Below are 21,358 nucleotides of genomic sequence, written 5' to 3'. Positions count from 1 at the left end.
AGGGGGACCATCCCTGCCACGGGGTGCTCACTATTCTCCATCACTTCTGTTACGTATCCGCATCCCTGAATACCACCTGTTTGGCTACTCCTGTCCTCTGTTGCTCCGGATCTCCTCCAGAGCTCTCGAAATCAGATCTTGTATACAGTAAGCACCGTGGCTACAGGCTCCTGATGTATTCAGTAGTGGCCACAGGTGTCCTCGGCTCCCAGTCTGTGTTGGGAATTGGGATAGTAGGGACAGGGTTCCTGGGAGGGAGGTGGGCTGGACTGCTTTCCTCATCCTCACCTCCTCTGATGTCGGCTTAGGCCAGTGACTCTCAACGCTGTTACGCACGGGGGGCAGATTTTAAGCTGATGGGTAGATGCTGAGGGGCTCATTGTAATCTGGTCAAAAAGTGATGGGACGGGCATTAATTCTATGAACCACATGTGAGCTAAGTGGTGACAGGTGTGAGACTGTGTTAGGGCAGCTCTTAGTTCCTAAGAGTCTACTTGACTGGCAGACTCGAGGTGCGGGCTGCTTCTTCCTGAGGTATCTGGAACTACGAACCTTGATGAAACATGTGCAGGAGTTGGGGGGATAAAGGTAAAAACGGGGTGAAGGCCAAGCCCTGAAACAAAGTGGAGGTCGGATGCTAAAGTGGGGATTCGCCTTGGTGTTCTTTGCTGGAGGCTAGAACTCAGGCGACAGCCGGATCAGGCCCAACAGGATCTTCAGGGCCACGAGTGTGTCCCAGTCCTGGGAGCCTGGGCAGGCCATAGGCAGGGGGCCCAGCTTCCAGTCTACAACACTCCCTTGCAGCAATGGGTGGATTCCTGTTGGCAGCAAGATGGATGGACATGAGCCAGTTGACCTGAAAGTCAGTGATGGTGGAGTTTCCCTTCTCTGTCTAACCTACCCACAACTCCCTCGGGCCACACACCAGCATTGCTTGCCAAGGGCATTCTCATGCCCTTTAGATCTTTGTGGATCAGATGGCCCTTCATGGCAGGGCTGCTCCTTGGACCTGTCCGACCAGGGTAGAGTCTCATGTGCAAAAGGGCCTTCCTAAGGCACTCAGACTGACCCCATTTCCCTCCGATCATGCCTCTGCTTCCTGTGCAAGTTGATTTTTGGCTGATTTGCTGTAGTTTGCAGCATCCACAATGAGGGTTCTTCATGTCCATGGCTGTGCTGTCTCCATGGCTAAATACTAAGCCCCCTGAGGCCAGGCATGCGGTCACAGATTGCATTTGTACGCATCCCATTTTGCTTCTTCGTCCTTTCACACTCCAATGCCTGGTTTGTGCAGAAAGCAGGTTCTCAGAGACAGACATCTGTTGGTACAGCTCCTCACTGTCCTGCAGAGGCAGGAGGTGAGAAGATCACTGTGAGCACCACTGGGGCCCCAGAGAAATGCAGCGATGGTGCCAGACCTGCAGAGCCCATGGAGAACCTGAGCCCAGAGCCAGATCTGCGGCACCATCAGCGTCGGCAGCTGCACTTCCTTGTCTCATTTCTGAAGTTGCTTCTGGATAAAATGTGATATACCCATTTCCATGCTGTAACGGAACAGAAACCAAAATGTGTTGAGCACCTCTCTATGCTAGGATGTGGTAGGCATTATTGGGTCATTGGGTCACTCAGCAATCCTTTATGGTAGATATTGTTGTCCCCAAATTGAATATAAGAAACAGAGGTGTAGGCTGGGTGCCGTGGCTCACGCCCATAATCCCAGCACTTTGGGAGGCCAAGGCAGGAAGATCACTTGAGGTCAGGAGTTCGAGACCAGCCCGGCCGGCATGGTAAAACCCCATCTGTACTACAAATACAAAAACTAGCTGGAAATCACTTGAACCCGGGAGGTGGAGGTTGCAGTGAGCCAAGATCATGCCACTGCACTCCAGCCTGGAGTCTCCAGAGTGAGACTCCATCTCAAAAAAAAAAAAAAAGAAAGAAAAAAGAAACAGAGGTGTAGAAAGTAAAATGAAAAGTGCAAAGTTATACAGCCATGTGGCAGAACTCAGGGCACCCCGAGAGCCAGCCAGTGTATTCTGTGCCGTAGCAAAGCACTGTAAGGACAGAACCTGCCCAGGATCCAGGACAGCATGATGGGTAGAGGGCTCACGTCACTCCCTCCTGTGGCCCCTGCTCTTTACCTACACACACGTCCTGACTTTTCTCCTTCCTCTCCTACTGCAGGTCACAGGTCTCCTGCTGGCTTCCTAGCACCCAAGGAGGTCTGGGCCTCGGCCAGGGACTCCCATTGTATGGGCATATGTTCCAGACAACAGCCTTCACGTGCTTTCTTGGTTTTTCAGGAATTTGGCCATTGGAATCGGGATCCAGAATTTCCCCGAGGGCCTGGCTGTCAGTCTTCCCTTGCGAGGGGCAGGCTTCTCCACCTGGAGAGCTTTCTGGTGAGTGAGGGCAAGGTCATGTCTGATATCAGGTCCTCAGCAATCTCCATGTGGGCTTCTTTCAACAAAACAGTGATGTGCTTTTGCACTGCCGTGCTCAGATATGACATAGAATGACATGCATCCGTGTGCTAGGGTTGCGCCAACAACCTGGGCACGTGGAGCATCTGCTTGCCTCCCCCTGCAGTGGTAAATGTCCCTGTTCTCTCCTTAGGTACGGGCAGCTGAGCGGCATGGTGGAGCCCCTTGCCGGGGTCTTTGGTGCCTTTGCCGTGGTGCTGGCTGAGCCCATCCTGCCCTATGCTCTGGCCTTTGCTGCCGGTGCCATGGTCTACGTGGTCATGGACGACATCATCCCCGAAGCCCAGATCAGGTTGGAGAACTTTCCCTTCCTGTCTGTCCCTGTCCCAGTCCCGGCTGGGACCCCACCCTTGGAATATGCTCTTTCTTCATTTGCCTTTCCTTTCCTTATTCCCTCCCCTTTCTGCCTTCTCAAGATCATCCCCACTCCCTCCTCAACTGTGCTCTCTGAAACTAAAAGAAAAGAAGCAAAGGGCAGGTGGGTCAAGAAATGAGGTGACACCAGGCAGTGGCATATGCACCTGCCCCCTGTCCCTTGATTCAGTAGACTATGATTTTTATATATTCTCTCGCATCCTCTCTCTCGATTCTCTGGGGCTGGAATGAGGGGAGAGGTGAGCTCTAAAATGTCGTTCAAGGTGATACATGCATGTCTTCACTGGCTGGCTATAGACCAGGTGTCAGGAGGCGGGAGTAAGGGTTTGCTTTGTTTCTTTTTTTTTTGTTGTCGTTTTGTTTTGTTTTGTTTTTCTTTCTTTTCTTTTTCTTTTTTTTTCTTAGGCGGAGTCTTTCTCTGTCACCCAGGCTGGAGTGCAGTGGCGTGATCTCGGCTCACTGCAACCTCTGCCTGCCAGGTTCAAATGATTCTCCTGCCTCAGCCTCCCAAGTAGCTGGGACGACAGGCAACCACCACCACACCCAGCTAATTTTTGTATTTTTAGTAGAGACAGTGTTTCACCATGTTGGCCGGACTGGTCTCAAACTCCTGACCTCAGGTGATCTGCCTGCCTCGACCTCTCAAAGTGCTGGGATTACAGACTTGAGCCACTGCTCCCAGCCTATTTTGTTTTTTATAGAAGAATAATTTTGAGGCTAGTTTACAAGGCCAGATTAAATAATATGTTTAAGAAGTTATCACCCCTCTAACACTCACACATGGACCACAGAACCATCATAGGTGACCTTGGGCAAGTGACTCCTCTTTGACTCAGTTTCCCCACCAGTAAAATGAGGATAATTATGACACCTCATGAGGTTACTGTTTGGGGTTCCATGAGTTCATTAGTTTGCCTGGCACATAGTAAGCCCCAGTAAATGTTACCATTATTAATGGTAGTGTGATTTCTCTTGGAATTGGACATTGCAGAGGATGCCTTCAGCCTAGCTGTGGCCTCAGGGAGCATTAAGGTCTGACTTTTCTCCCTGTCCTTCTCTTCCAGTGGTAATGGGAAACTGGCATCCTGGGCCTCCATCCTGGGATTTGTAGTGATGATGTCACTGGACGTCGGCCTGGGCTAGGGCTGAGACGCTTCAGACCCCAGGAAAGGCCATACGAGGAAACAGCAGTGGTTGGCTTCTATGGTACCACAAGCCTCTTTCTTCACATTAAAACTTTTTTTCCTGTCTTCTTCATCTCATTATCCTGATTGACTCTGATTATAATAGAACCATTTTTACTTTGCTTTGAGGGAGATTTTTGATTTAATGGGGAATTTTAAGGTGGCATGGAAATACAGATTCTTTGTTTTGGCCACTGAATGGACTCTCTCTTCAGTGGGATTATCAAGGAACTCCAGATCAGGGAAATCTCTGCTTTGGGAACTTCTATCTCCCTCCCAACTCCTCAAGGTCACCTATAGAAGCGAGCTACCTTCTATCTCCTAAGCATTTTGGTGGCCTAGTGACTCAGGGCACAGTGGCCAGCACACCTCTCATCCGCCCCTCCTGCTTCATCACTGCTGAGCCTTTACCCATCTAGAATGCTGGAACTGGAGCATCATAAAGATAGCAAGCTACCTTCCAAGGCTGAGCCAGCCCAGAGAGGAATACACCTTCCTCTACCTCCCCCCAAGGAGATACTACATGGGAGGGAGACACAGACAAAGGGAAGGAAACTGGCTAGTCTGGCTTTTTTTTTTTTTTTTTTTTTTTTGGCAAAGATTGACATTCTTGAAGGAAAGGGGATGAGGACAACTGTGAACTCACAGTGAGCCTTGTGGAAAGAAGACAGACAGAGTGTGGGTTTGATCGGAAGCCTCTGCCGTCAATGGATTCCAGGAGCAAGGCCATTTGTCGCGCTTTCCAAATTTCTTAGGCATTTATTTTGATAAGTTTATAGCCATCATTTTTCTAAGAGACTTGGAGACACCAGCAAACTGCTAGAACTCAAACTCTTCAATTACTCAAAGAAGGAGCCATTTCAGTTAACTCAAGTGAATGAAAGACTTTTGGAATCTGCAGTGGGTCCTTCCCTGTTGACCATTTGGTAACTTGTAATCTGACCAGAACCTCTTGAGCTGCAACAGGCCTTGCCAGAGGGCTCAGGATGGGAAAGGAAGAAGGGGATGGGAAAAGAAGAGGTAATTTTACATTTCCCCCCTAAAGTAAATTTTAGCCAACTCATCATTCTGAAATGTCCCTATAAAGAATGAGTCAAACTAGACCAAAAGCCAGCCTACTCCTTCTTACATAGCTTCTCCAACAGGGGTAACACTGACCTGTCCACTTCAAACACAGATAAGGCCTGCCGTCCTCATTGGTTAGAGGAACACGTGAGACTTTGAGTGCGCTCTGCTGAGAAGGCAGGCAGCCCAGGAGCCAGGTATGCAGGCATTGCATTGTCAGTGTCTGCTCTCAGAGTTTACACATTCAGTTGCTTCCAAGGCTGAATCTCCTGCTCTGTGAATGCTCTCAGACCCCAAAGGCCAACCTTGGGCTGGGTCTATGTATGTTCTTCCAAAGCACTGATGATCAAAATTGAAGACAAATTCAGAGGTTTGATTGGTTGAGATTAACTGGTGTGGTGGTTGGTGTATGTATGTTTTATTTTTATGTCTTTGTATGTAGTTCTACATAATGCAAATTGTGCTTACTGATGGACAAGACCTCATAACTGTGATTAATATCAATAAAGGGGATGTTGTGGATGACCCGTGTTGCATTCAGTACTTCTTAAAGCTGCTTCTTGGCAAGGATGATCATAAAAGAGCTAACTAAAGTTGGAACTAACACCTCCCTGACCCAACACTAGGAGAGGCGAAGGAAAGAGCTCAGATGGGAAGAGGCTAGTCAGATTACTGGTTGCAACAACAGCATCCAACAGCAGCTTACTTAAACAGAAAAGGGAATGAATGGAAGGCTATCAGGGAACTCACAAGCTGTTTCGGAGAATCGGGCTTGAAAAGGGGTTGGATCCAAGAAAGCCACAGGTCTGGGGCCATGACCCAGTCATGCCTGGAGAACAGCTTGGTTTAGATGCCACAGCCCCCAGAGCTGGTCCCTAGATCCTGGACAACACCAGTGAAACTGCTGTACCTTGATGCCACCACCACTGCCGCCACAAGAACAAACTCCACTGAGCTGGATTCTTTGTGTCCTGGCTCCACATTCGAAGTTCTAGATCAGAACATCCAGCTGCCAGGGCTTAGATCCTGTGCCCGTGAACTAGTTGATCTTGCCCCTTCCCAAGACTCGCATAATAGTGGATTTTCCAAATTTGGGAATGAGTTCATATGGTGCAGAGCCAAAATAGAAAAAAAAAAAAAAAAGGGTTTATTAAGTTCATTAAAGCCTTACTCTTTTGCTGTTTGATATCAACATATACTCCAATTCTTCTAGCTTTACTTAAAGAAAAAACTCTTGCTTAAAATATATAGCTATTCCTCATACAATAAACTTCTTTCATCCCTTTCCAACAGGGTTACCCCAATGTCTTTCAACTCCTGTACTCAGGGTCTCTGAGTAATGGATACCCCTCCTCCGTGGGTTAACAAGTCCATCGCATTATTCTGTATCTTTGAGCTGAAGTTACATAACCATAACCGTGCACCCCATATACAATAAAACGAATAAAGAGAGAGGAAAGAGAGGCAATGAGTTAAAATATTTCAGGCTACACACAACACAGGAAGTACAAGCAGAGGCTACAGCTCTCATTTTCTGCCCTAGAGAAGAGATCCTGGATGATGTTTAGGTTTCCCTCTTCCAGTTTCCATTCCAAGTCCATGCTCTGTCTTCAGCCAGTACCTCAGATGACTGGGGTGTGACCTACTAGCCATGACCCTATTCCTCCTTCCTAAGGGCATAGAGACCAAGGTGGCCCTGCCTATATGCATGATGGCAACAGTCTTCCTTTAACTCCCACCCTTGGAGGAGGAGGAGGACGCAGCTCCTGAGAGGACCACTTGAGTTTCATTCATAGCCGCCACCCTGGCCTGTCCCCCGTGGTACAGCAGCATTTTCCCAGGACTAGGCACTGCAACCAGCCTTGTCAACCCACTTTTTTTTACCTAATGGCATGTGAAATTCTAAGTGGCCAGCCCACGTGTCCAGACTATTGCTATATCACTCTTTTTCTGTTCAGCATCTATATTCACTCTAATTCCCCAAATTTCACCTTTTTAAAAAATGTCTGCTTTAATGGAACAATTACTCATACAAACACTTTATATCCCCTTTCCAAAGGGAGCCACCCCAGTGGCCAGCTGCCTCAATGGTGCAACCTTTCTTTCCTGGGTACTAAAATCGCTAATTGGTGGAAGAAAAAGTTGAAGAGTGAGAGCCATTAAGTAAGATGGAAGTTGCACCGTCCCTACTTCCCCTTCCTCCAGACCTGTTTAGTCTGGCTGTGGGAGAAATAGCACCATGTGATGTTCCCTACTTCAGAACAAACAGGCCTCTTAAAGGATGATAGTTCAGTCTCCTTAGGTATGATCGTCTCTCAGTCCTGAAATGAAATCTTCAATAAATCATGTCACAGCTGAATACAGATGACTGCTTCTGGGTGACAGGATCCATTGACAAGGGTATCACCCATTGCTTTCCCTCTTTCACCGTAAAGTGAATTCTGTGATCAGAAGCAATTTTATAGAGCATGCCATGATGATCTACAGGCAAGAGGTCAATTCCAAAGTCAGACATGAGCCCGTTTTAGTGAGAAGAAATCACTGCCCTTTCCGTAATGGAAGAGGTCCAAAGTCATCAGTCTGCAACGACGTGGCCCATGGTGTCCCTGGAGTCTGGTCAGTTGCGGGGTTCAGGGGTGGTCACTGATAAACCCTGTGCACACAGGGGCCAGGTCTGCCCTGATCATGGAAAGCCTAAGTGGTTGAATCCATCACAGTTCCTGTGTGTTGCCAGCACGGACTCTTCTGCTCATGAATCAGTTGAGGAAGCAATGATGTGCCTGGAAAAAGAAATCATCACACATAAGCAGATGGCCTGGTTCAACTAATTATTATTAGCTTTTGCCATATGGGTATTTTGGATGATGGTTTACTCAAAAAACAAACATTTTCAAATTTGGCCCATTCTGAGAAGTGAAGCCTTGTATGACTTCCCGCGCCTCTCCTCTGTCATTAAACCTCCAGTCATTCTTCTTTCAAGTTTGTGACCAGTTGAACAGAACCCCCCATCTACACTGCTCAGAAGTTGGTGTAGCTTCTTGCATCAAACTTTCTTTCCTTCCAAGCAAAGTGGACAGAGTTACGTGCTTCAAATTCTCCTCCCCAGGAGGTTCTCCCTCTCACCTGCTATCCTCACTGAACTATAACATTACAGTCACCTATTTAGAAGGTAGGGCCCCGGGCGCGGTGGCTCACGCCTGTAATCCCAGCACTTTGAGAGGCCGAGGCAGGCGGATCACGAGGTCAGGAGATAGAGACCATCCTGGCTAACACGGTGAAACCCCTCTCTATTAAAAATACAAAAAATTAGCTGGGCATGGTGGCATGCACCTGTAGTCCCAGCTGCGTGGGACTGAGGCAGGAGAATTGCTGGAACCCGGGAGGCGGAGGTTGCAGTGAGCTGAGATCATGCCACTGCACTCTAGCCTCGGTGACAGAGTGAGACTCCGTCTCAAAAAAAAAAAAAAAAAAAAAGAAGGTAGGTGACCATGTGGTGTGAAGCTATCTGTAAATGAGGCTCAGCGGTTTTTCCTCTCTTAGTCACTGGCTCTTGGGAAACCCCCCTTAAGGCCAGTGTTAGATTGATAAAGGGGTGAGGGGGAGGCACACAGGGAATGAACCACCTATGCATATAATGCACTTATGCCTTCAGTACCTGGTTATGGGCTATTCCCACATAAGCCATTTCCAGTTGGTAATGGGATTTTATGAGTGTGTCAGATGACTCAGTACATGATGGACAACTTGGGTTGCAAATGACATGTAATACATTAGGGATAATCACTTGGTGTCCAGTAGTCAGTCCAGTTCAGAAGTTACTCCCAGCTTCTCATGCCAACACAGTCAATCCCGAATCTCTGCAACGTATATCAACAACATCAGACCAGTGTAAAATGATATTCTTCCACCCATTTATTAAGCACCTTCAGTTAGGAAAATCTGAAATCACATTGGTTTCTAATCCTTATCCTCGCTGGTTTGAGCTTGCCATTTTCCTTCATTCTGAAGTGTTGAGATCTAACTGTCCATTCTGGAGACAGTCGAGGGTAATGCATAAGGAGAACTGGCTTGCTCTTGCAGTGAGACTGCAAAGGAGGCAAAGAAATGGTAGTGTCGTTAGGAAGGGCTTCAGAAGACTGGAGAAGAGGGTTTCCACTGACAAAGGAGGCTCTTTGAGGATTGGTGATTCAGAGAACTTCAGGTTTTCCAAATCCTCTCATTTGTCTCCATTTCGGTTCTCTGGGTCTTACCCCTTCCTGATCAATACTCCAAATTTCTTTAGCAAGGCCATGATTTTACTAGTGTAGAAATTTGGCCAGTCCTCTGGATCAAATTTTACCTTTGGTTTTCTCTTTTTGTTGTTGTTTTTTTCTTTTTGAGACAGAGTCTCGTTTTGTCACCCAGGATGGAGTGCAAGTGGCACGATCTCAGCTCACTGCAACTTCCGCCTCCCAGGTTCAAGCAATTCTTGTGCCTCAGCCTCCCCAGTAGCTGGGACTACAGGCACGCGCCACTATACCTGGCTAACTTTTGTATTTTTAGTAGGGACGGACTTTTACCATGTTGGCCAGGCTGGTCTCAAAGTCCTAGACTCAAGTGATCTGCCTGCCTCTGCCTCCCAAAGTGCTAGAATTACAGGCATGAGCCACGATGCCTGGCCGTTATGTTTTCTCAGTTATATGGACTCAAGAGGGAAGAGGATATTTCAGAACTGTCATAGGAAGCCCTTGGCTTGGTTTAAGTCTCTTCCTTCAGCTGATAACTTCGGACTTGAGCTTGCCAGTGTCTTTTTTTTTTTTTTTTTTTTTTTTTTTTGAGAAGGAGTCATGCTCTGTCGCCCAGGCTGGAGTACAGTGGTGTGATCTCGGCTCACTGCAAGCTCCCGGGTTCACACCATTCTCCTGCCTCAGCCTGTAATCCCAGCACTTTGGGAGGCCGACGTGGGCGGATCACAAGGTCAGGGGATCGAGACTATCCTGGCCAACATGGTGGAACCCCGTTTGTACCAAAAATACAAAAGTTAGCTGGCATGGTGACGTGCACCTGTAATCCCAGCTACTCGGGAGGCTGAGGCAGGAGAATCACTTGAACCCAGGAGGTGGAGGTTGCAGTGAGCTGAGATTGTGCCACTGCACTCCAGCCTGGCGACAGAGTGAGACTCTGTCACAAAATAAAGAGAAAAAAAAAAAAACAGGACTGCCTGTTGGGCTTCATGGACTGTTTGATGGCAGAAACAACTCATTGGCTCTAGGCTTTGCTTTGAATGGACCCTTCTTCCAGGTGACTGGTATGATGAGAAGTAGAGAAGTGGGGGCAGGTGTCAGCGTCTGGATCTTCTCTGGGGTCCTAACAGAAGACATTTCCGTCGTGCTGTGCTGAAGACGGGACCGGAAGGCCATTGCTCAGGTATTCACTCTACCAGACCGGGGGTTTTACACTCTCACCACTACCTTGAATCCCCGGTGAGGCAGATATTATTATCCTGTCTTTATCTGTGAGGACGGGAACGCAATGGCGGGGTGGGTTCTCGTTGGGCGTGGAGGCAGCAGGACGCAGAAATCGACCTCCCCCGCGCGACTTGCCTGTAGCTTTCAGTTTCGTGGCCCAACGCCCTGCACGCCTCTCCTCTCGGATAATTGGTGGTTGAATCTGTGCAAGTTGGAAGCAAATGAGAGCCCAGCGGCTGTTCTTTCCCATTCCTTTTAGATTGAGGCAAAGGGACAAATCTGCGATGTGAATTATACAGCTCCAGGAATTTTTATCAGCGCACCCCCCACCCGGTCCTGCCTGAGGGTCTTTCTGAGCCACAGGCGTCCCTTCCCAGGTCTTGTCCCCCCCCCCCTTCTGCGAATGCCCTCGGATCACCCAGCAGGCAGGTGTGATCCGGATCCGCGCTGGGGCCAGGTGAGGCCGGGCTGCCTGCGCCGGTGCATGTTCCCGAGGCGCGGCGCCCAGTCGGCGGGGCCTGTGGGCTGGACCTCCCCGGGGCGCCGGGCGTGGCGCCGGGAACAGGTCCCCAGGCTGCCCTGCAGGGCGGGCGGCGGGCGGCTGGTGGCTGTTTACCTGCGCGGGGCGGAGGTGAGACTCGCGGCGGTGCTGGGCTTTGCACGCAGGGGACGATGCGCCCCGGAGCGGGAGGGACGCAAGAGGCGACCGCTGTTACCTCTCTTGGAGATACCAAGGCCAGTCGGACTCCCCGCTGGCCGTCTGTGGGTCGGCGGCCCCCAGTTTGTCCCTTTCCAGGGTGGATCCAGATTTTGGGGGCCGGAGGTGTATCCAACGTGGGGAGCACCCTTTGGGAAAAATAATACAGAAGTCCCAACACAAACTTAGGTGCAGGGCTTTTTTTGGAAGGGGGCCTGTGAGTGAGGGTCCCCGAAGCCCAGACTTCCTTGGCTTTTAGGTAACATCACCTCTGAATCAGGGCAGGGAGGCCTGAGGTGCTTGGGGGTTTAGAGGCTTCCCAGACGCTGCAGGAACCCCATTTAGTTAATTCACTTTTCCTTCATCTTCCCACACACCCCAGCCCAGCAACGGGGAGAAGGGGTGGCGGTGTGTTCAGAGGCAGAAGGAACCCAGCCCACAATTGTGCTTCTCTCTCCTGCCCTGGGAAGAACTAAACCGTCGCTGTCCGTCTTCCAGCAGGATGCTGGGGGCTGGGCCTGGCCATCCAGGGCTGAGCAAAACAGTAACCCTGAACCTACCTCTGGATTCTCTCCCGCGCTCTGACCTTCTAACTCTCAACCCCGTGAAAGTGCCTGGACTCTGCCGGCGGCTTAAAAGGGAAAGGGTCCTGGGGAGCCATCATCTGTCCTCAGAGAGACGTCAGAGAGCCCCGATGGGGCTTCTGATGGAGCTGCTCAGGGGACCCCGGACCTTTGAGAATCCTCAGGGCTACTGCCCTCTGCCCCAAGACAGGGAAGATGTGCCTGAGTGGAAGAGCTGGAAGTGTCAGAGGCATGTGAACAAGAGCAACTCCATCTTAAATAGGAGCTGGGTAAAACGAGGCTGAAACTTACTGGACTGCATATCCAGACAGTTAAGGCATTCTAAGTCACAGGATGAGATACGAGGTCAGCACACAATATAGGTCATAAAGACTGGTTGCAGTAAAGGAGCCAGCCAAAATCCACCAAAACTAAAATAGTGACGAGAGTGGCCTCTGGTTGTTGTCATTGCTACACTCCCACCAGCGCCATGACAGTTTACAAATGCCATGGCAACGTCAGGAAGTTACCCTAAAATGGAAGACGTGAATAATCCACCCCTTTTTTAGCATATCATCAAGAAATAACCATAAAAATAGGTGACCAGCAGCCCTCGGGGCTGCTCTGTGGAGTAGCCATTCTTCTATTCCTTTGCTTTCTTAATAAACTTGCTTTCACTTTGCACTGCGGACTTGCCTTGAATTCTTTCTTGTGCAAGATCCAAGAACGCTCTCTGGGGTCTGGATTAGGACCCTTTTCCTGTAACAGAGGAGCAACTGGTTTGTGTGGGCCCAAGGAAAGGTGTGTGATTGGTTGCAGAGGGTGAACCTCTGGACCTGTATCCCAGCATCCTCACCGCCCGTGGTCCTCCCCCAAATTAAAAGATCAGTTTGGAAATCATGCGGGGCCTTTTCTGATATAGTCTCCACTCTCTGGTGCACGATGAACCACAATAATACATTTCTCACTGGCCTCCCTCCTCCTGGCAGGGAGTAAGCAGATCCAGCCTGTTTGGACGTGGTGAGGACCCAGCCCTGGGGTTTAAGGCCAAGCTGGCATCTCCCTTCACTGATTACAAGAGCCATTGTTACAGGTGGGTCTTTGTTCTTAAAGCTCCCAAAATGGTGGTGAGCCACTCCCAAGATGGTAGCGAACCACTCCCATGATGGGGTGGGCAGCTCCCAAGATGGTGGCAAGCCTTTTGTTCTCTGACCTGAGGTTCTTGGCCTCACTGATTCCAAGGAATGGAAACTTGGGCCATGCGGTGAGTGTTATAGCTCTATTAGAAGCCGTGGGGTCATGGAAGAGAACCATGGAACCCAGTGACCAGTGTTCAGCTTGATTAGGATGAACCTGGGCACTTAGCCACACAGGAACAATGGCGAGCCTCTAGCCCGGACGGGAGTGGCGATGGGTGCCTCACTGGGTCAGAAGCATAGTGGACACCCTGCCAGATCCGGAGGGGTAGAAGTCAGCAGACGGCTGGCAAACAGCAATGGAGGACAGCAAGTGAAAGCTCAGCTCGAACCGTAAGAAACACAGACCAGAAGAGTGTGCAGTTGCAAGATTTAATAGCATGAAAACAGAGCTCCCATACAATGGGAGGGGACCCAAAGGGGGTTGCCACTCCCTGCTCGAATGCCTGGGTTTGTATCCCGATCATTGTCCCTCCCACTGTGCTCTCAGGCGAAATATGATTTGACTATTTCTTTACCCTGCTTTTAGCCTAATTTGTATTTTAGTGAGCCCTCTTTACTACCTGATTGGTCGGGTGTGACCTGAGTTACAAGCCCCGTGTTTAAAGGTGGGTGTGGTCACCTTCCCCAGCTAGGCTTAGGAATTCTTAGTCGGCCTAGGAAATCCAGCTAGTCCTGTCTCTCACCATGACCTCCAAGAAGCCCAGGATGCATCAGGGAAAAGTGGAAACGTGGGGCAAGCCTGGGGAACATGCAAAGAGGGGAGGCCTGTAGCCAAGTCTTGGGTTCCACTTTGTGGTTGTGCAGGAAGGAGGTCGGAGGTGTACCCTTTCTCTGACCTTTGCCTTTTAGGGTCGGGTTCAATGTGCACTTGAGTTTGCAGACTGCCTTTGTCCCCACCATGCCCTGGAGTGTGTCCCATGGAAAACAATAGTGAACTGATTTTTTTTTGAGACAGAGCCTTGCTCTGTCATCCAGGCTAGAGTGCAGTGGTGCAATCTCGGCTTACTGCAAACTCTGCCTGCCGGGTTCACACCATTCTCCTGCCTCAGCCTCCCGAGTAGCTGGGACTACAGGCACCTGCCAACACACCTGGCTAATTTTTTGTATTTTTAGTAGAGACGTGGTTTCACCATGTTAGCCAGGATGGTCTCAATCTCCTGACCTCGTGATCCGCCCACCTCAGCCTCCCGAAGTGCTGGGATTACAGGCGTGAGCCACCGCGCCCGGCTGAACTGATTTAAGATTAGTAAAATTTAAACTTGTTCAAAGTTTGTCTTCAGCTAGAACCAGCTCCCTTTCTGCTGTTTCAGTGAAAATACTTACCGAACTTATTATGTGAAATTATAGAAATGTAAAGTTTTTGGCCAGGAGTGGTGGCTCACGCCTATAATCCCAGCATTTTGGAAGGCCAAGGCGGGTGGATCTCACGAAGCCAGGAGTTCCTGACCAGCCTGGCCAACATGGTGAACCCCTGTCTCTACTAAAAACACAAAAAATCAGCCGGGTGTGGTGTTGCGCACCTGTAGTCCCAGCTGCTTGGGAGGCCAGAGTGGGAGGCAGGAGAATCGCTTGAACCCGGGAGGCAGAGGTTGCAATAAGCCAAGATTACACCAGAGTACTCCAGCCTGGACAACACAGCGAGACTCTGTCTCAAAAAAATATAAAAAATAAAAAAAATGTAAATTTTTGCAGTTCCTAACAAGCCTGTAACACAGGTTAAAAAACAAAGGACTGCTCTTGAATAGATAATGTATGAGTCTGTACATTTCTTCCATGTGAACATTGATCATATTTGGTAACTTGGTGGGAGATGGTCGTTGTATTCATTTTCTATTTGTGTGTGACAAACCACCATGAATTCAGCAGATTAAAACAACACGTGAGTATTTCAGTTTCTCTCAGTTAGAAATCTGGACACAGTTTTAACTGGGCCTCTGTTCAGGGTCTCACAAGCTGTAATCAAGGTGTTGGCCTAACTATAGTCTCCTCCAGTGGCTCGAGTGGGGAGGCATCTGCTCCCAAACTCACTCCCGTTGCTGGCAGTATTCAGTTCTGGCAGGTTTGGGACTAGGGACCCTACTTCTTGCTGGCTGCCAGCTGGAGGCTTCCTTCAGCTCCTAGGGACATGGGTTTTTCCCAGCATGGCTGCTTACTGATCAAACCAGCAAGGAGAGCCCCTCGACTGAGTCAGCTAGCAAGTGAGGGTCTTATGTAATATAGCGTAAGCATGGGCATGACATCCCATCACTTCTGCCATAGTCTGTTGGCTCAAGAGTGGCTTCTATAGGTGCATGGGCCTCTTTTTCATCCACTAGGGTAAGCATGACACAGCAAACTACATGCAGTGATGTGATTTTATTCTCTCTTTTACATATTTCTACACTTCAAAGTGGTACAATGAATGGATGAAAGAGATGTGTGAGCAGGGAAGGTACTGGAATCAAGGATACCCGTCTGGACAGATGGGCTGTTCTGGATGAGCCCTGGGAATCCTGGCCTTTTTGCCCTCTTCTTCCCTGCGGGGTTACCACGGACCCATCTCCCAGAACTATGGGTCAGGGCTGCAGCCAACTCTTGGTTCCTTCAAGGGCCTGAGGAATGGCATCCGCAGGTCCACTCTGTGTGCCCTTCTCTCTCCCACCCTGTCTGCTCTCGTCAGCACAGTGGGGCTGGGCACAAAGAAGCTTCAGATCAACTTACCGTTTCCACATCGATACCAATTGAGAGGTGGCAGAGATGCCTTCATTTTGGTCACTACCTTTATTTTGGTTCAGGAACTTTTTACAAATCAACTCCCCACAGGACCTATTCTGTGACAATGGCTATGAAAGCCTCAGTCATTGCTTGTTCTTTGCAAGAAAATATGGGACAGAAAGGGAATAGGAGACACGGGGGAAACAGTAACCAAAAGCCAGGGTCCCACTACGATGTCTACTAGAGGATATGGACCTACATGTCCCCCAAGGCTTTCAAATCTAAATATATACATAAATACTGACATATACATTTGTATGTGTGTACATATCATTGTATATACATGTGTATAATTTATATATACATTAAAATATGCTCTATATTAAAAATATATAATTATACATATATACATTATATGTATATATTAAAAATATAAAATATATAATTGTACATATACATTACATATACATTATATATAATATATACTTTCTATATTAAAAATATATAATTATACATATACTTTATACATATAATTATATATTATATATTATAATATATAATATATAATTATATATTATATATTATATATTATATAATCATATAATAATTATATAAATATAATTATAATTATATAAAATATATAATTATAATATATATAAATTATATATTATAATTATACATTTAATATATAATTATATAATTATACATATACTTTATATATTGAAATATATGTATAATTATATAATATATTTTAATATATAATTATATATATTATATTTATATTATATGTTTATATATTATATTTATATTATATATTTATATATTACATTATAAATTTATATTTTATATACTATATTATATATAATTACATATATTATAATTATATATTGTATATTATATAATATGTATTATATGTTAAAATATAAAATATATTAATTGTTTATACATATACATGAATAAATGTTATTCATGTATATGTATAAATACACACACATACTACCTATTCAAAACTTACAGTAAAACAACAACAACAATCTTCTAAGTCAAAATTAAGCCTTAGTTTTCTTGCTTTGGGACCCAAACTTTACTAATAAGGGCGATATTGACAGAATAGACTTTTAAATCCTCTGGTAGAGATTAAAATGGATTGTGCCCTGGAAACTAGCAAGGTTCACGAACCCCTGTCATCCGCCTTCCTAAGCTGTTTCCTTCCCCAGTGGGTTATGCCTGCTTGGGAGGAGGGGTGATGTAGGAGTGTGTGTTTGTTTAGTGTGGAATTCTTGGCAAACCTATCATGCTGGCAGGTGCTGAAAAGTAAAATCCTCTTTTTCCAATCCAGAAAAACTCCGATGCCAGCATGCCCATTTCCCATCATCGTCCTCACAGCTCCACCAGGCAAAGGGCCATCCCTCTTAGTCCTCGGGAAACAGTGGTGGTATCTGGCTGGGTGATAGTGCTCGCAAGGTTAAAAGGAGGGTCAGGTTTGGGTGTCTTCCTCTGTGGGCTCTGTCACTGAAGATTCATTTCCCAACTGCAAAAGACAAGAATGAAAACAGGGAGATGGTTCAGCCTCCTTCTGAGGCTCAGGGTTAAGGTAGAAGAGGCGGGCTGAGGAAGCAGGAGGGAGGGGAGGTAGCGGGCATGCAGCTTGGCACCCTGGGCATCCCTGTGGTGGTGTGCTGCCACGTGCCTGAATGGGCAAGCGGCATGGCGCAGGGAAAAGGCAAGATTCCTCAGGGGTGCGTCCTGAGAATTCGGGGAACTCAGTGTGCATCTGCATAAGAGATGACAATGCCGATAGCGTGCAGATTGTGATCAGCCTTGGCAGGGAGCTGCAGGCAGGTCTTTGTGGTTTGGAAAGGTGCAGCAAACAGGTAGGGCACAAGGCGCCCTCAGAAACACACCCTTCTCTGCCCAGGGCTGCCACCATCACCCACACCCAGCTTCCTCCCACCGTGAGCTCAGCTTCCATTTCCTGCCTCCTTTGACTGGTCAGGGAGGCTGGTGCCACCCATTTTGGGCCCTGAGAATATTACCCGTAGCACCTGGTGCCCAGCTTTTTGCGGGCCCACTGACTTCCTGTGTTGCCCATGGCCTGTAGATTGGTCACCATCATTATCCACTTAGATTTTCTTGGCAGGTGTAGAAAGGAATTGAGCCAGCCCGGGGTGTTCGATGCTGAAATCAGTTGAGAAGTAGGTTACAATCTTGCCAATCAGAAGGAAAGAACATCTCTGCAGGTGGATGTGTCTGTTACAATTCAGGTATTGAACTGGTGGTTTTGATATTACCTCTCTAATCTTAATCTCAAGCAACACAACCTGCTAAGAACCAAAATAGCCAGAGGAAAAGATTAAGTAGATAACATTAGCTTGAACAATGCACCAGCTAAAAATGGAATTACGGCTCTCTCAAATAGCATACAAAAGTAATAAAAATATCCTTGAAGTTTTTGGGGATGCTTTACCTTAGGGTACCAGGTGATTAAAAGAGATTGTTGCCAGCCATTATACCTGACCAGTTTGTCCTTTTGTTTTGATTTTTTATTTTTTTGAGACAGAGTCTTGCTTTGTCACCCAGGCTGGAGTGCAGTGGCGTGATTTTTGGCTCATAGCAACCTCAGCCTCTGAGGTTCAAGCGATTCTCCTGCCTCAGCCTCCCAAGTAGGTGAGACTACAGGTGCGCACCACCATGCCTGGCTAATTTTTGTGTTTTTAGTAAAGACGGGGTTTCGCCATGTTGGCCAGACTGGTCTCAAACTCCTGACCTCAGGTAATCCGCCCACCTCGGCCTCCCAAAGCGCTGGGATTACAGGCGAGAGACACTGAGCTATGTTTAGGGATAGTCAGCCTCCCGTCTGATCACTAACTTTGTTAGACATAAGTCTGATACTACAGCAGATATATTTTGAGAGTAATTGTCACTAGGTTTTGCTCTGGAATCCTAATAAAACGGTGAGGGCCAGCCTGGGCAACAGAGTGAGACCCCATCTCAAAAACAAGAACCAAAAACCAGCGAGTGGTTTATTGTCTGACACCCACAGGAGCCTCCTCACCTTCTTACTGTCTGGTTACGAAAAGCAAAACCAAATCTGTTCTAGCCACTATAATTTCAAAGCGAGGCCAGATCTGATCATTTGTTTTGCAAGGCATGCATAAGTTTGTTCACTTCCTGATTTATTCTTTATTCTGTCTTGATCTTTAAAATGTGCTTTTGTTCAACCTTACATCATGGAGAATTTCAAACCTATGCTCAAGCAAACAGAATGGTGTCATGAGCCCTCATGTCCCCATCACATAGTCCAATAACCGTCAACCCTTGGCCAGTCCTGCCCTCTTCACCTGCCTCCTCCTCCTTGTTATTAAAAACAAACAAACAGGCTGGGTGCGGTGGCTCACAGCTGTAATCCCAGCACTTTGAGAGGCCGAGGCGGGCAGATCACTTGATGTCAGGAGTTCAAAACCAGCCTGGCCAACATGGTGAAACCCCCTCTCTACTAAAAATACAAAAATTAGCCGGGTGTGGTGGCACAGGCCTGTAATCCCAGCTACTCAGGAGGCTGAGGCAGGATAATCGCTTGAACCTGGGAGGCAGAGGTTGCAGTGAGCTGAGATAGTGCTACTGTACTCCAGCCTGGGCGACAAAACGAGACTCCATCTCCCCCAGAAATTAAAACAAATAAACAGACATCTTGTCATTTTATTCATAAACAGGTTAGTATGTATCTTGAGAAGGAATGGCATTCTTTTTTATGTGACTCCAGTACCATTATCACTCCAAAAAAAGTGACACTATATAATTTACTATGTAACTATAATTTACTGTATAAATTTACTATAATTTACTCTATAACTATAATTTATAGAATTTATATATTGCATGTATTTTATTGCTTTCCTTTAAGTTAAACAGTGACCTTTGGCCAAAAACAACAGAATCTTACTTGATATTATTTGGCTCAAGTATCTTGTATTTCTAAGGAAACATGTGTGCTTTTCTGAAAACTCATTCCCTAGCTCATTTCATGCCCATAACTAGGCTTGTGAGGAAGCCTAGGGAATGAGACTGAGGGAGCATGGCTGAATCAGCACTAATTGTAGCTCTGAACTTGCCTTGCCCCAGTAGCCGAGACAGATGGTGCCAGTGACCCCCCCCAGGGGACTGCAGACTTTGAACACACACACTCATCTTCCGTCGCCTCCCTCTGTGTCGAGTGCCAGGGTCAGTCCAGGTGCCTGCAGAGGAACGGCTATTTGCCCGAGGAAGACACTTGTGATATTCCTGGCCTGGTGACTGGCAGTCACGTGGTGGGTGGGCGGAGGCAGGGAGGGGGTGACCCAACAGAAAAGGACAGACCAGTGTGGTTTGCAGGATGCACCAAGAACTGCACACAGTAACATGGGCAGCCTCCACGGAGGCCTCTTCCAGGTTCTTTTTGGTCACAAAATCCCCTAGCTTCTGTAAAGCCTGCCACCTTGCTGGCTACGAAGGAGGGGGCGACGCTTTCCAGGCGACGTCTGATTTGGGAATTCATACTTCCAGACTCCCTCATCCCTGGCCCGTCCCGTAAGCTGTCGGGCACGTGAGCCAAGGGCGTGCACTGCACAGGTCTGGTGTGCATGGTGTTTACTAAAGCCACCATCAGAAGAGCCCGTTCCCAATACGGGAAATGATTTTTCCTAATGCAAGGCTGTCCTGGGGTTGTTTTTATGAAAATGATGTGTTGGAGTCTCAGCAACCCCTTTACTGGCTCTGGTTGGCTTCTGGGAATGAGAGCTCAGTCGGCCCCTTGCACGGGTCCCCACCCCGGCTTTTAGAAGGCTGACTGACACATTGCGTGTCAGTTAATGCTGCCTGCTGGAAGCCTGGGGCTTTGCCGGGGAGTGTGGATCATAACTTGCATTGTGTGCATCAAGGGCCCTGACAAGTGCTGATGGATTTGGCTTCCTTGTGGCTCCTGAGCCCTGGGCGGGGACAAAGGGGAGCATTGTTTGGCAGGGCAGGCCTCTGCCTGCGAACCCACTCATTTGCCTGACGGTGGAGACAGGTGTATCACACGCTCAGCATGCCAGAGCTATGCTGGATGATCAAGATCTAAGTTTTGTTCCCCAGGGCCAGGCTTAGAGAAGCAGACATGGCCCAAGGAATGGCCCGTGGTCACTCTTCTCCCTGAAACCAGCCCCTGACTTTTCTTTTCTCGGTTTGCTCTTCTGAGCTCTGGTCCTAAAATGAGATCTTGTTAGGGAAAGAAAATGATTCTGCCCCAACTGCCTGTCCTTTGTAGCTCAGGACGGCTGGCAGGATGCTGGGCACCCTCGCTGGGGAAGGTAAATGGGGACCACTGTTGTGCCAAGGCTGTGCGGTCATCTCCTTTTTGTGCTCCATGGTGGCCCCTGCAGAAACCATTTCATGACCCTTCCAGCCTGATGCAGCCCAGTCGGGGGAATTGCATGGGTGGATAATTTTCTTGCACCTCCTAGTTTATTGCTATAGGTGCTCCAAACTATTATCATCACTTTTGAATTAAACATTGATTTTCATTCAGCATAATAACAGATGAATGAAGCTTAGTAAGTCAAATGGCATGAAAACCATTTTTGAAGGAAGTCAGCCATGCTCTGTCCTCTACGTCCCCAACTCTGAATCTGCTC

At 47.7% G+C, this 21,358-nt stretch overlaps 2 protein-coding genes across 17 annotated transcripts in view; both read left to right on the top strand.

Annotated features, from left to right (window-relative positions):
• SLC39A11 (solute carrier family 39 member 11) overlaps positions 1-5,632 on the top strand; it is a 564,073-nt gene extending 558,441 nt beyond the window's left edge. For all 15 annotated transcript variants that reach the window (XR_012426088.1, XM_065531931.1, XM_074020277.1 and 12 more), the window contains 3 exons: positions 2,304-2,402; positions 2,617-2,775; positions 3,923-5,632. Coding sequence is in view for 14 of the 15 variants with exons in the window: in XM_065531931.1 (XP_065388003.1) it covers positions 2,304-2,402; positions 2,617-2,775; positions 3,923-4,001 (337 nt within the window). In the remaining variant the exon portion in view is untranslated. The remainder of the gene's footprint in view (positions 1-2,303; positions 2,403-2,616; positions 2,776-3,922) is intronic.
• A 5,377-nt stretch (positions 5,633-11,009) lies between these two features.
• LOC102140719 (uncharacterized) overlaps positions 11,010-21,358 on the top strand; it is a 42,699-nt gene continuing 32,350 nt past the window's right edge. The window contains exons 1-2 of one of the 2 annotated variants that reach the window (XM_045376771.2): positions 11,010-11,185; positions 12,804-12,907. In XM_045376771.2, coding sequence (XP_045232706.2) covers positions 11,039-11,185; positions 12,804-12,907 — 251 coding nt within the window. In that variant the 5' untranslated portion in view covers positions 11,010-11,038. Of the gene's footprint in view, positions 12,908-21,358 lie in introns of both variants that reach the window. The other variant, XR_012426084.1, reaches the window with a different exon arrangement.

This window comes from Macaca fascicularis, chromosome 16 (genome assembly GCF_037993035.2).
Source record: "Macaca fascicularis isolate 582-1 chromosome 16, T2T-MFA8v1.1".
NCBI classification, from domain to species: Eukaryota; Metazoa; Chordata; class Mammalia; order Primates; family Cercopithecidae; genus Macaca; species Macaca fascicularis.
This window is presented reverse-complemented; position numbering and strand designations above follow the sequence as displayed.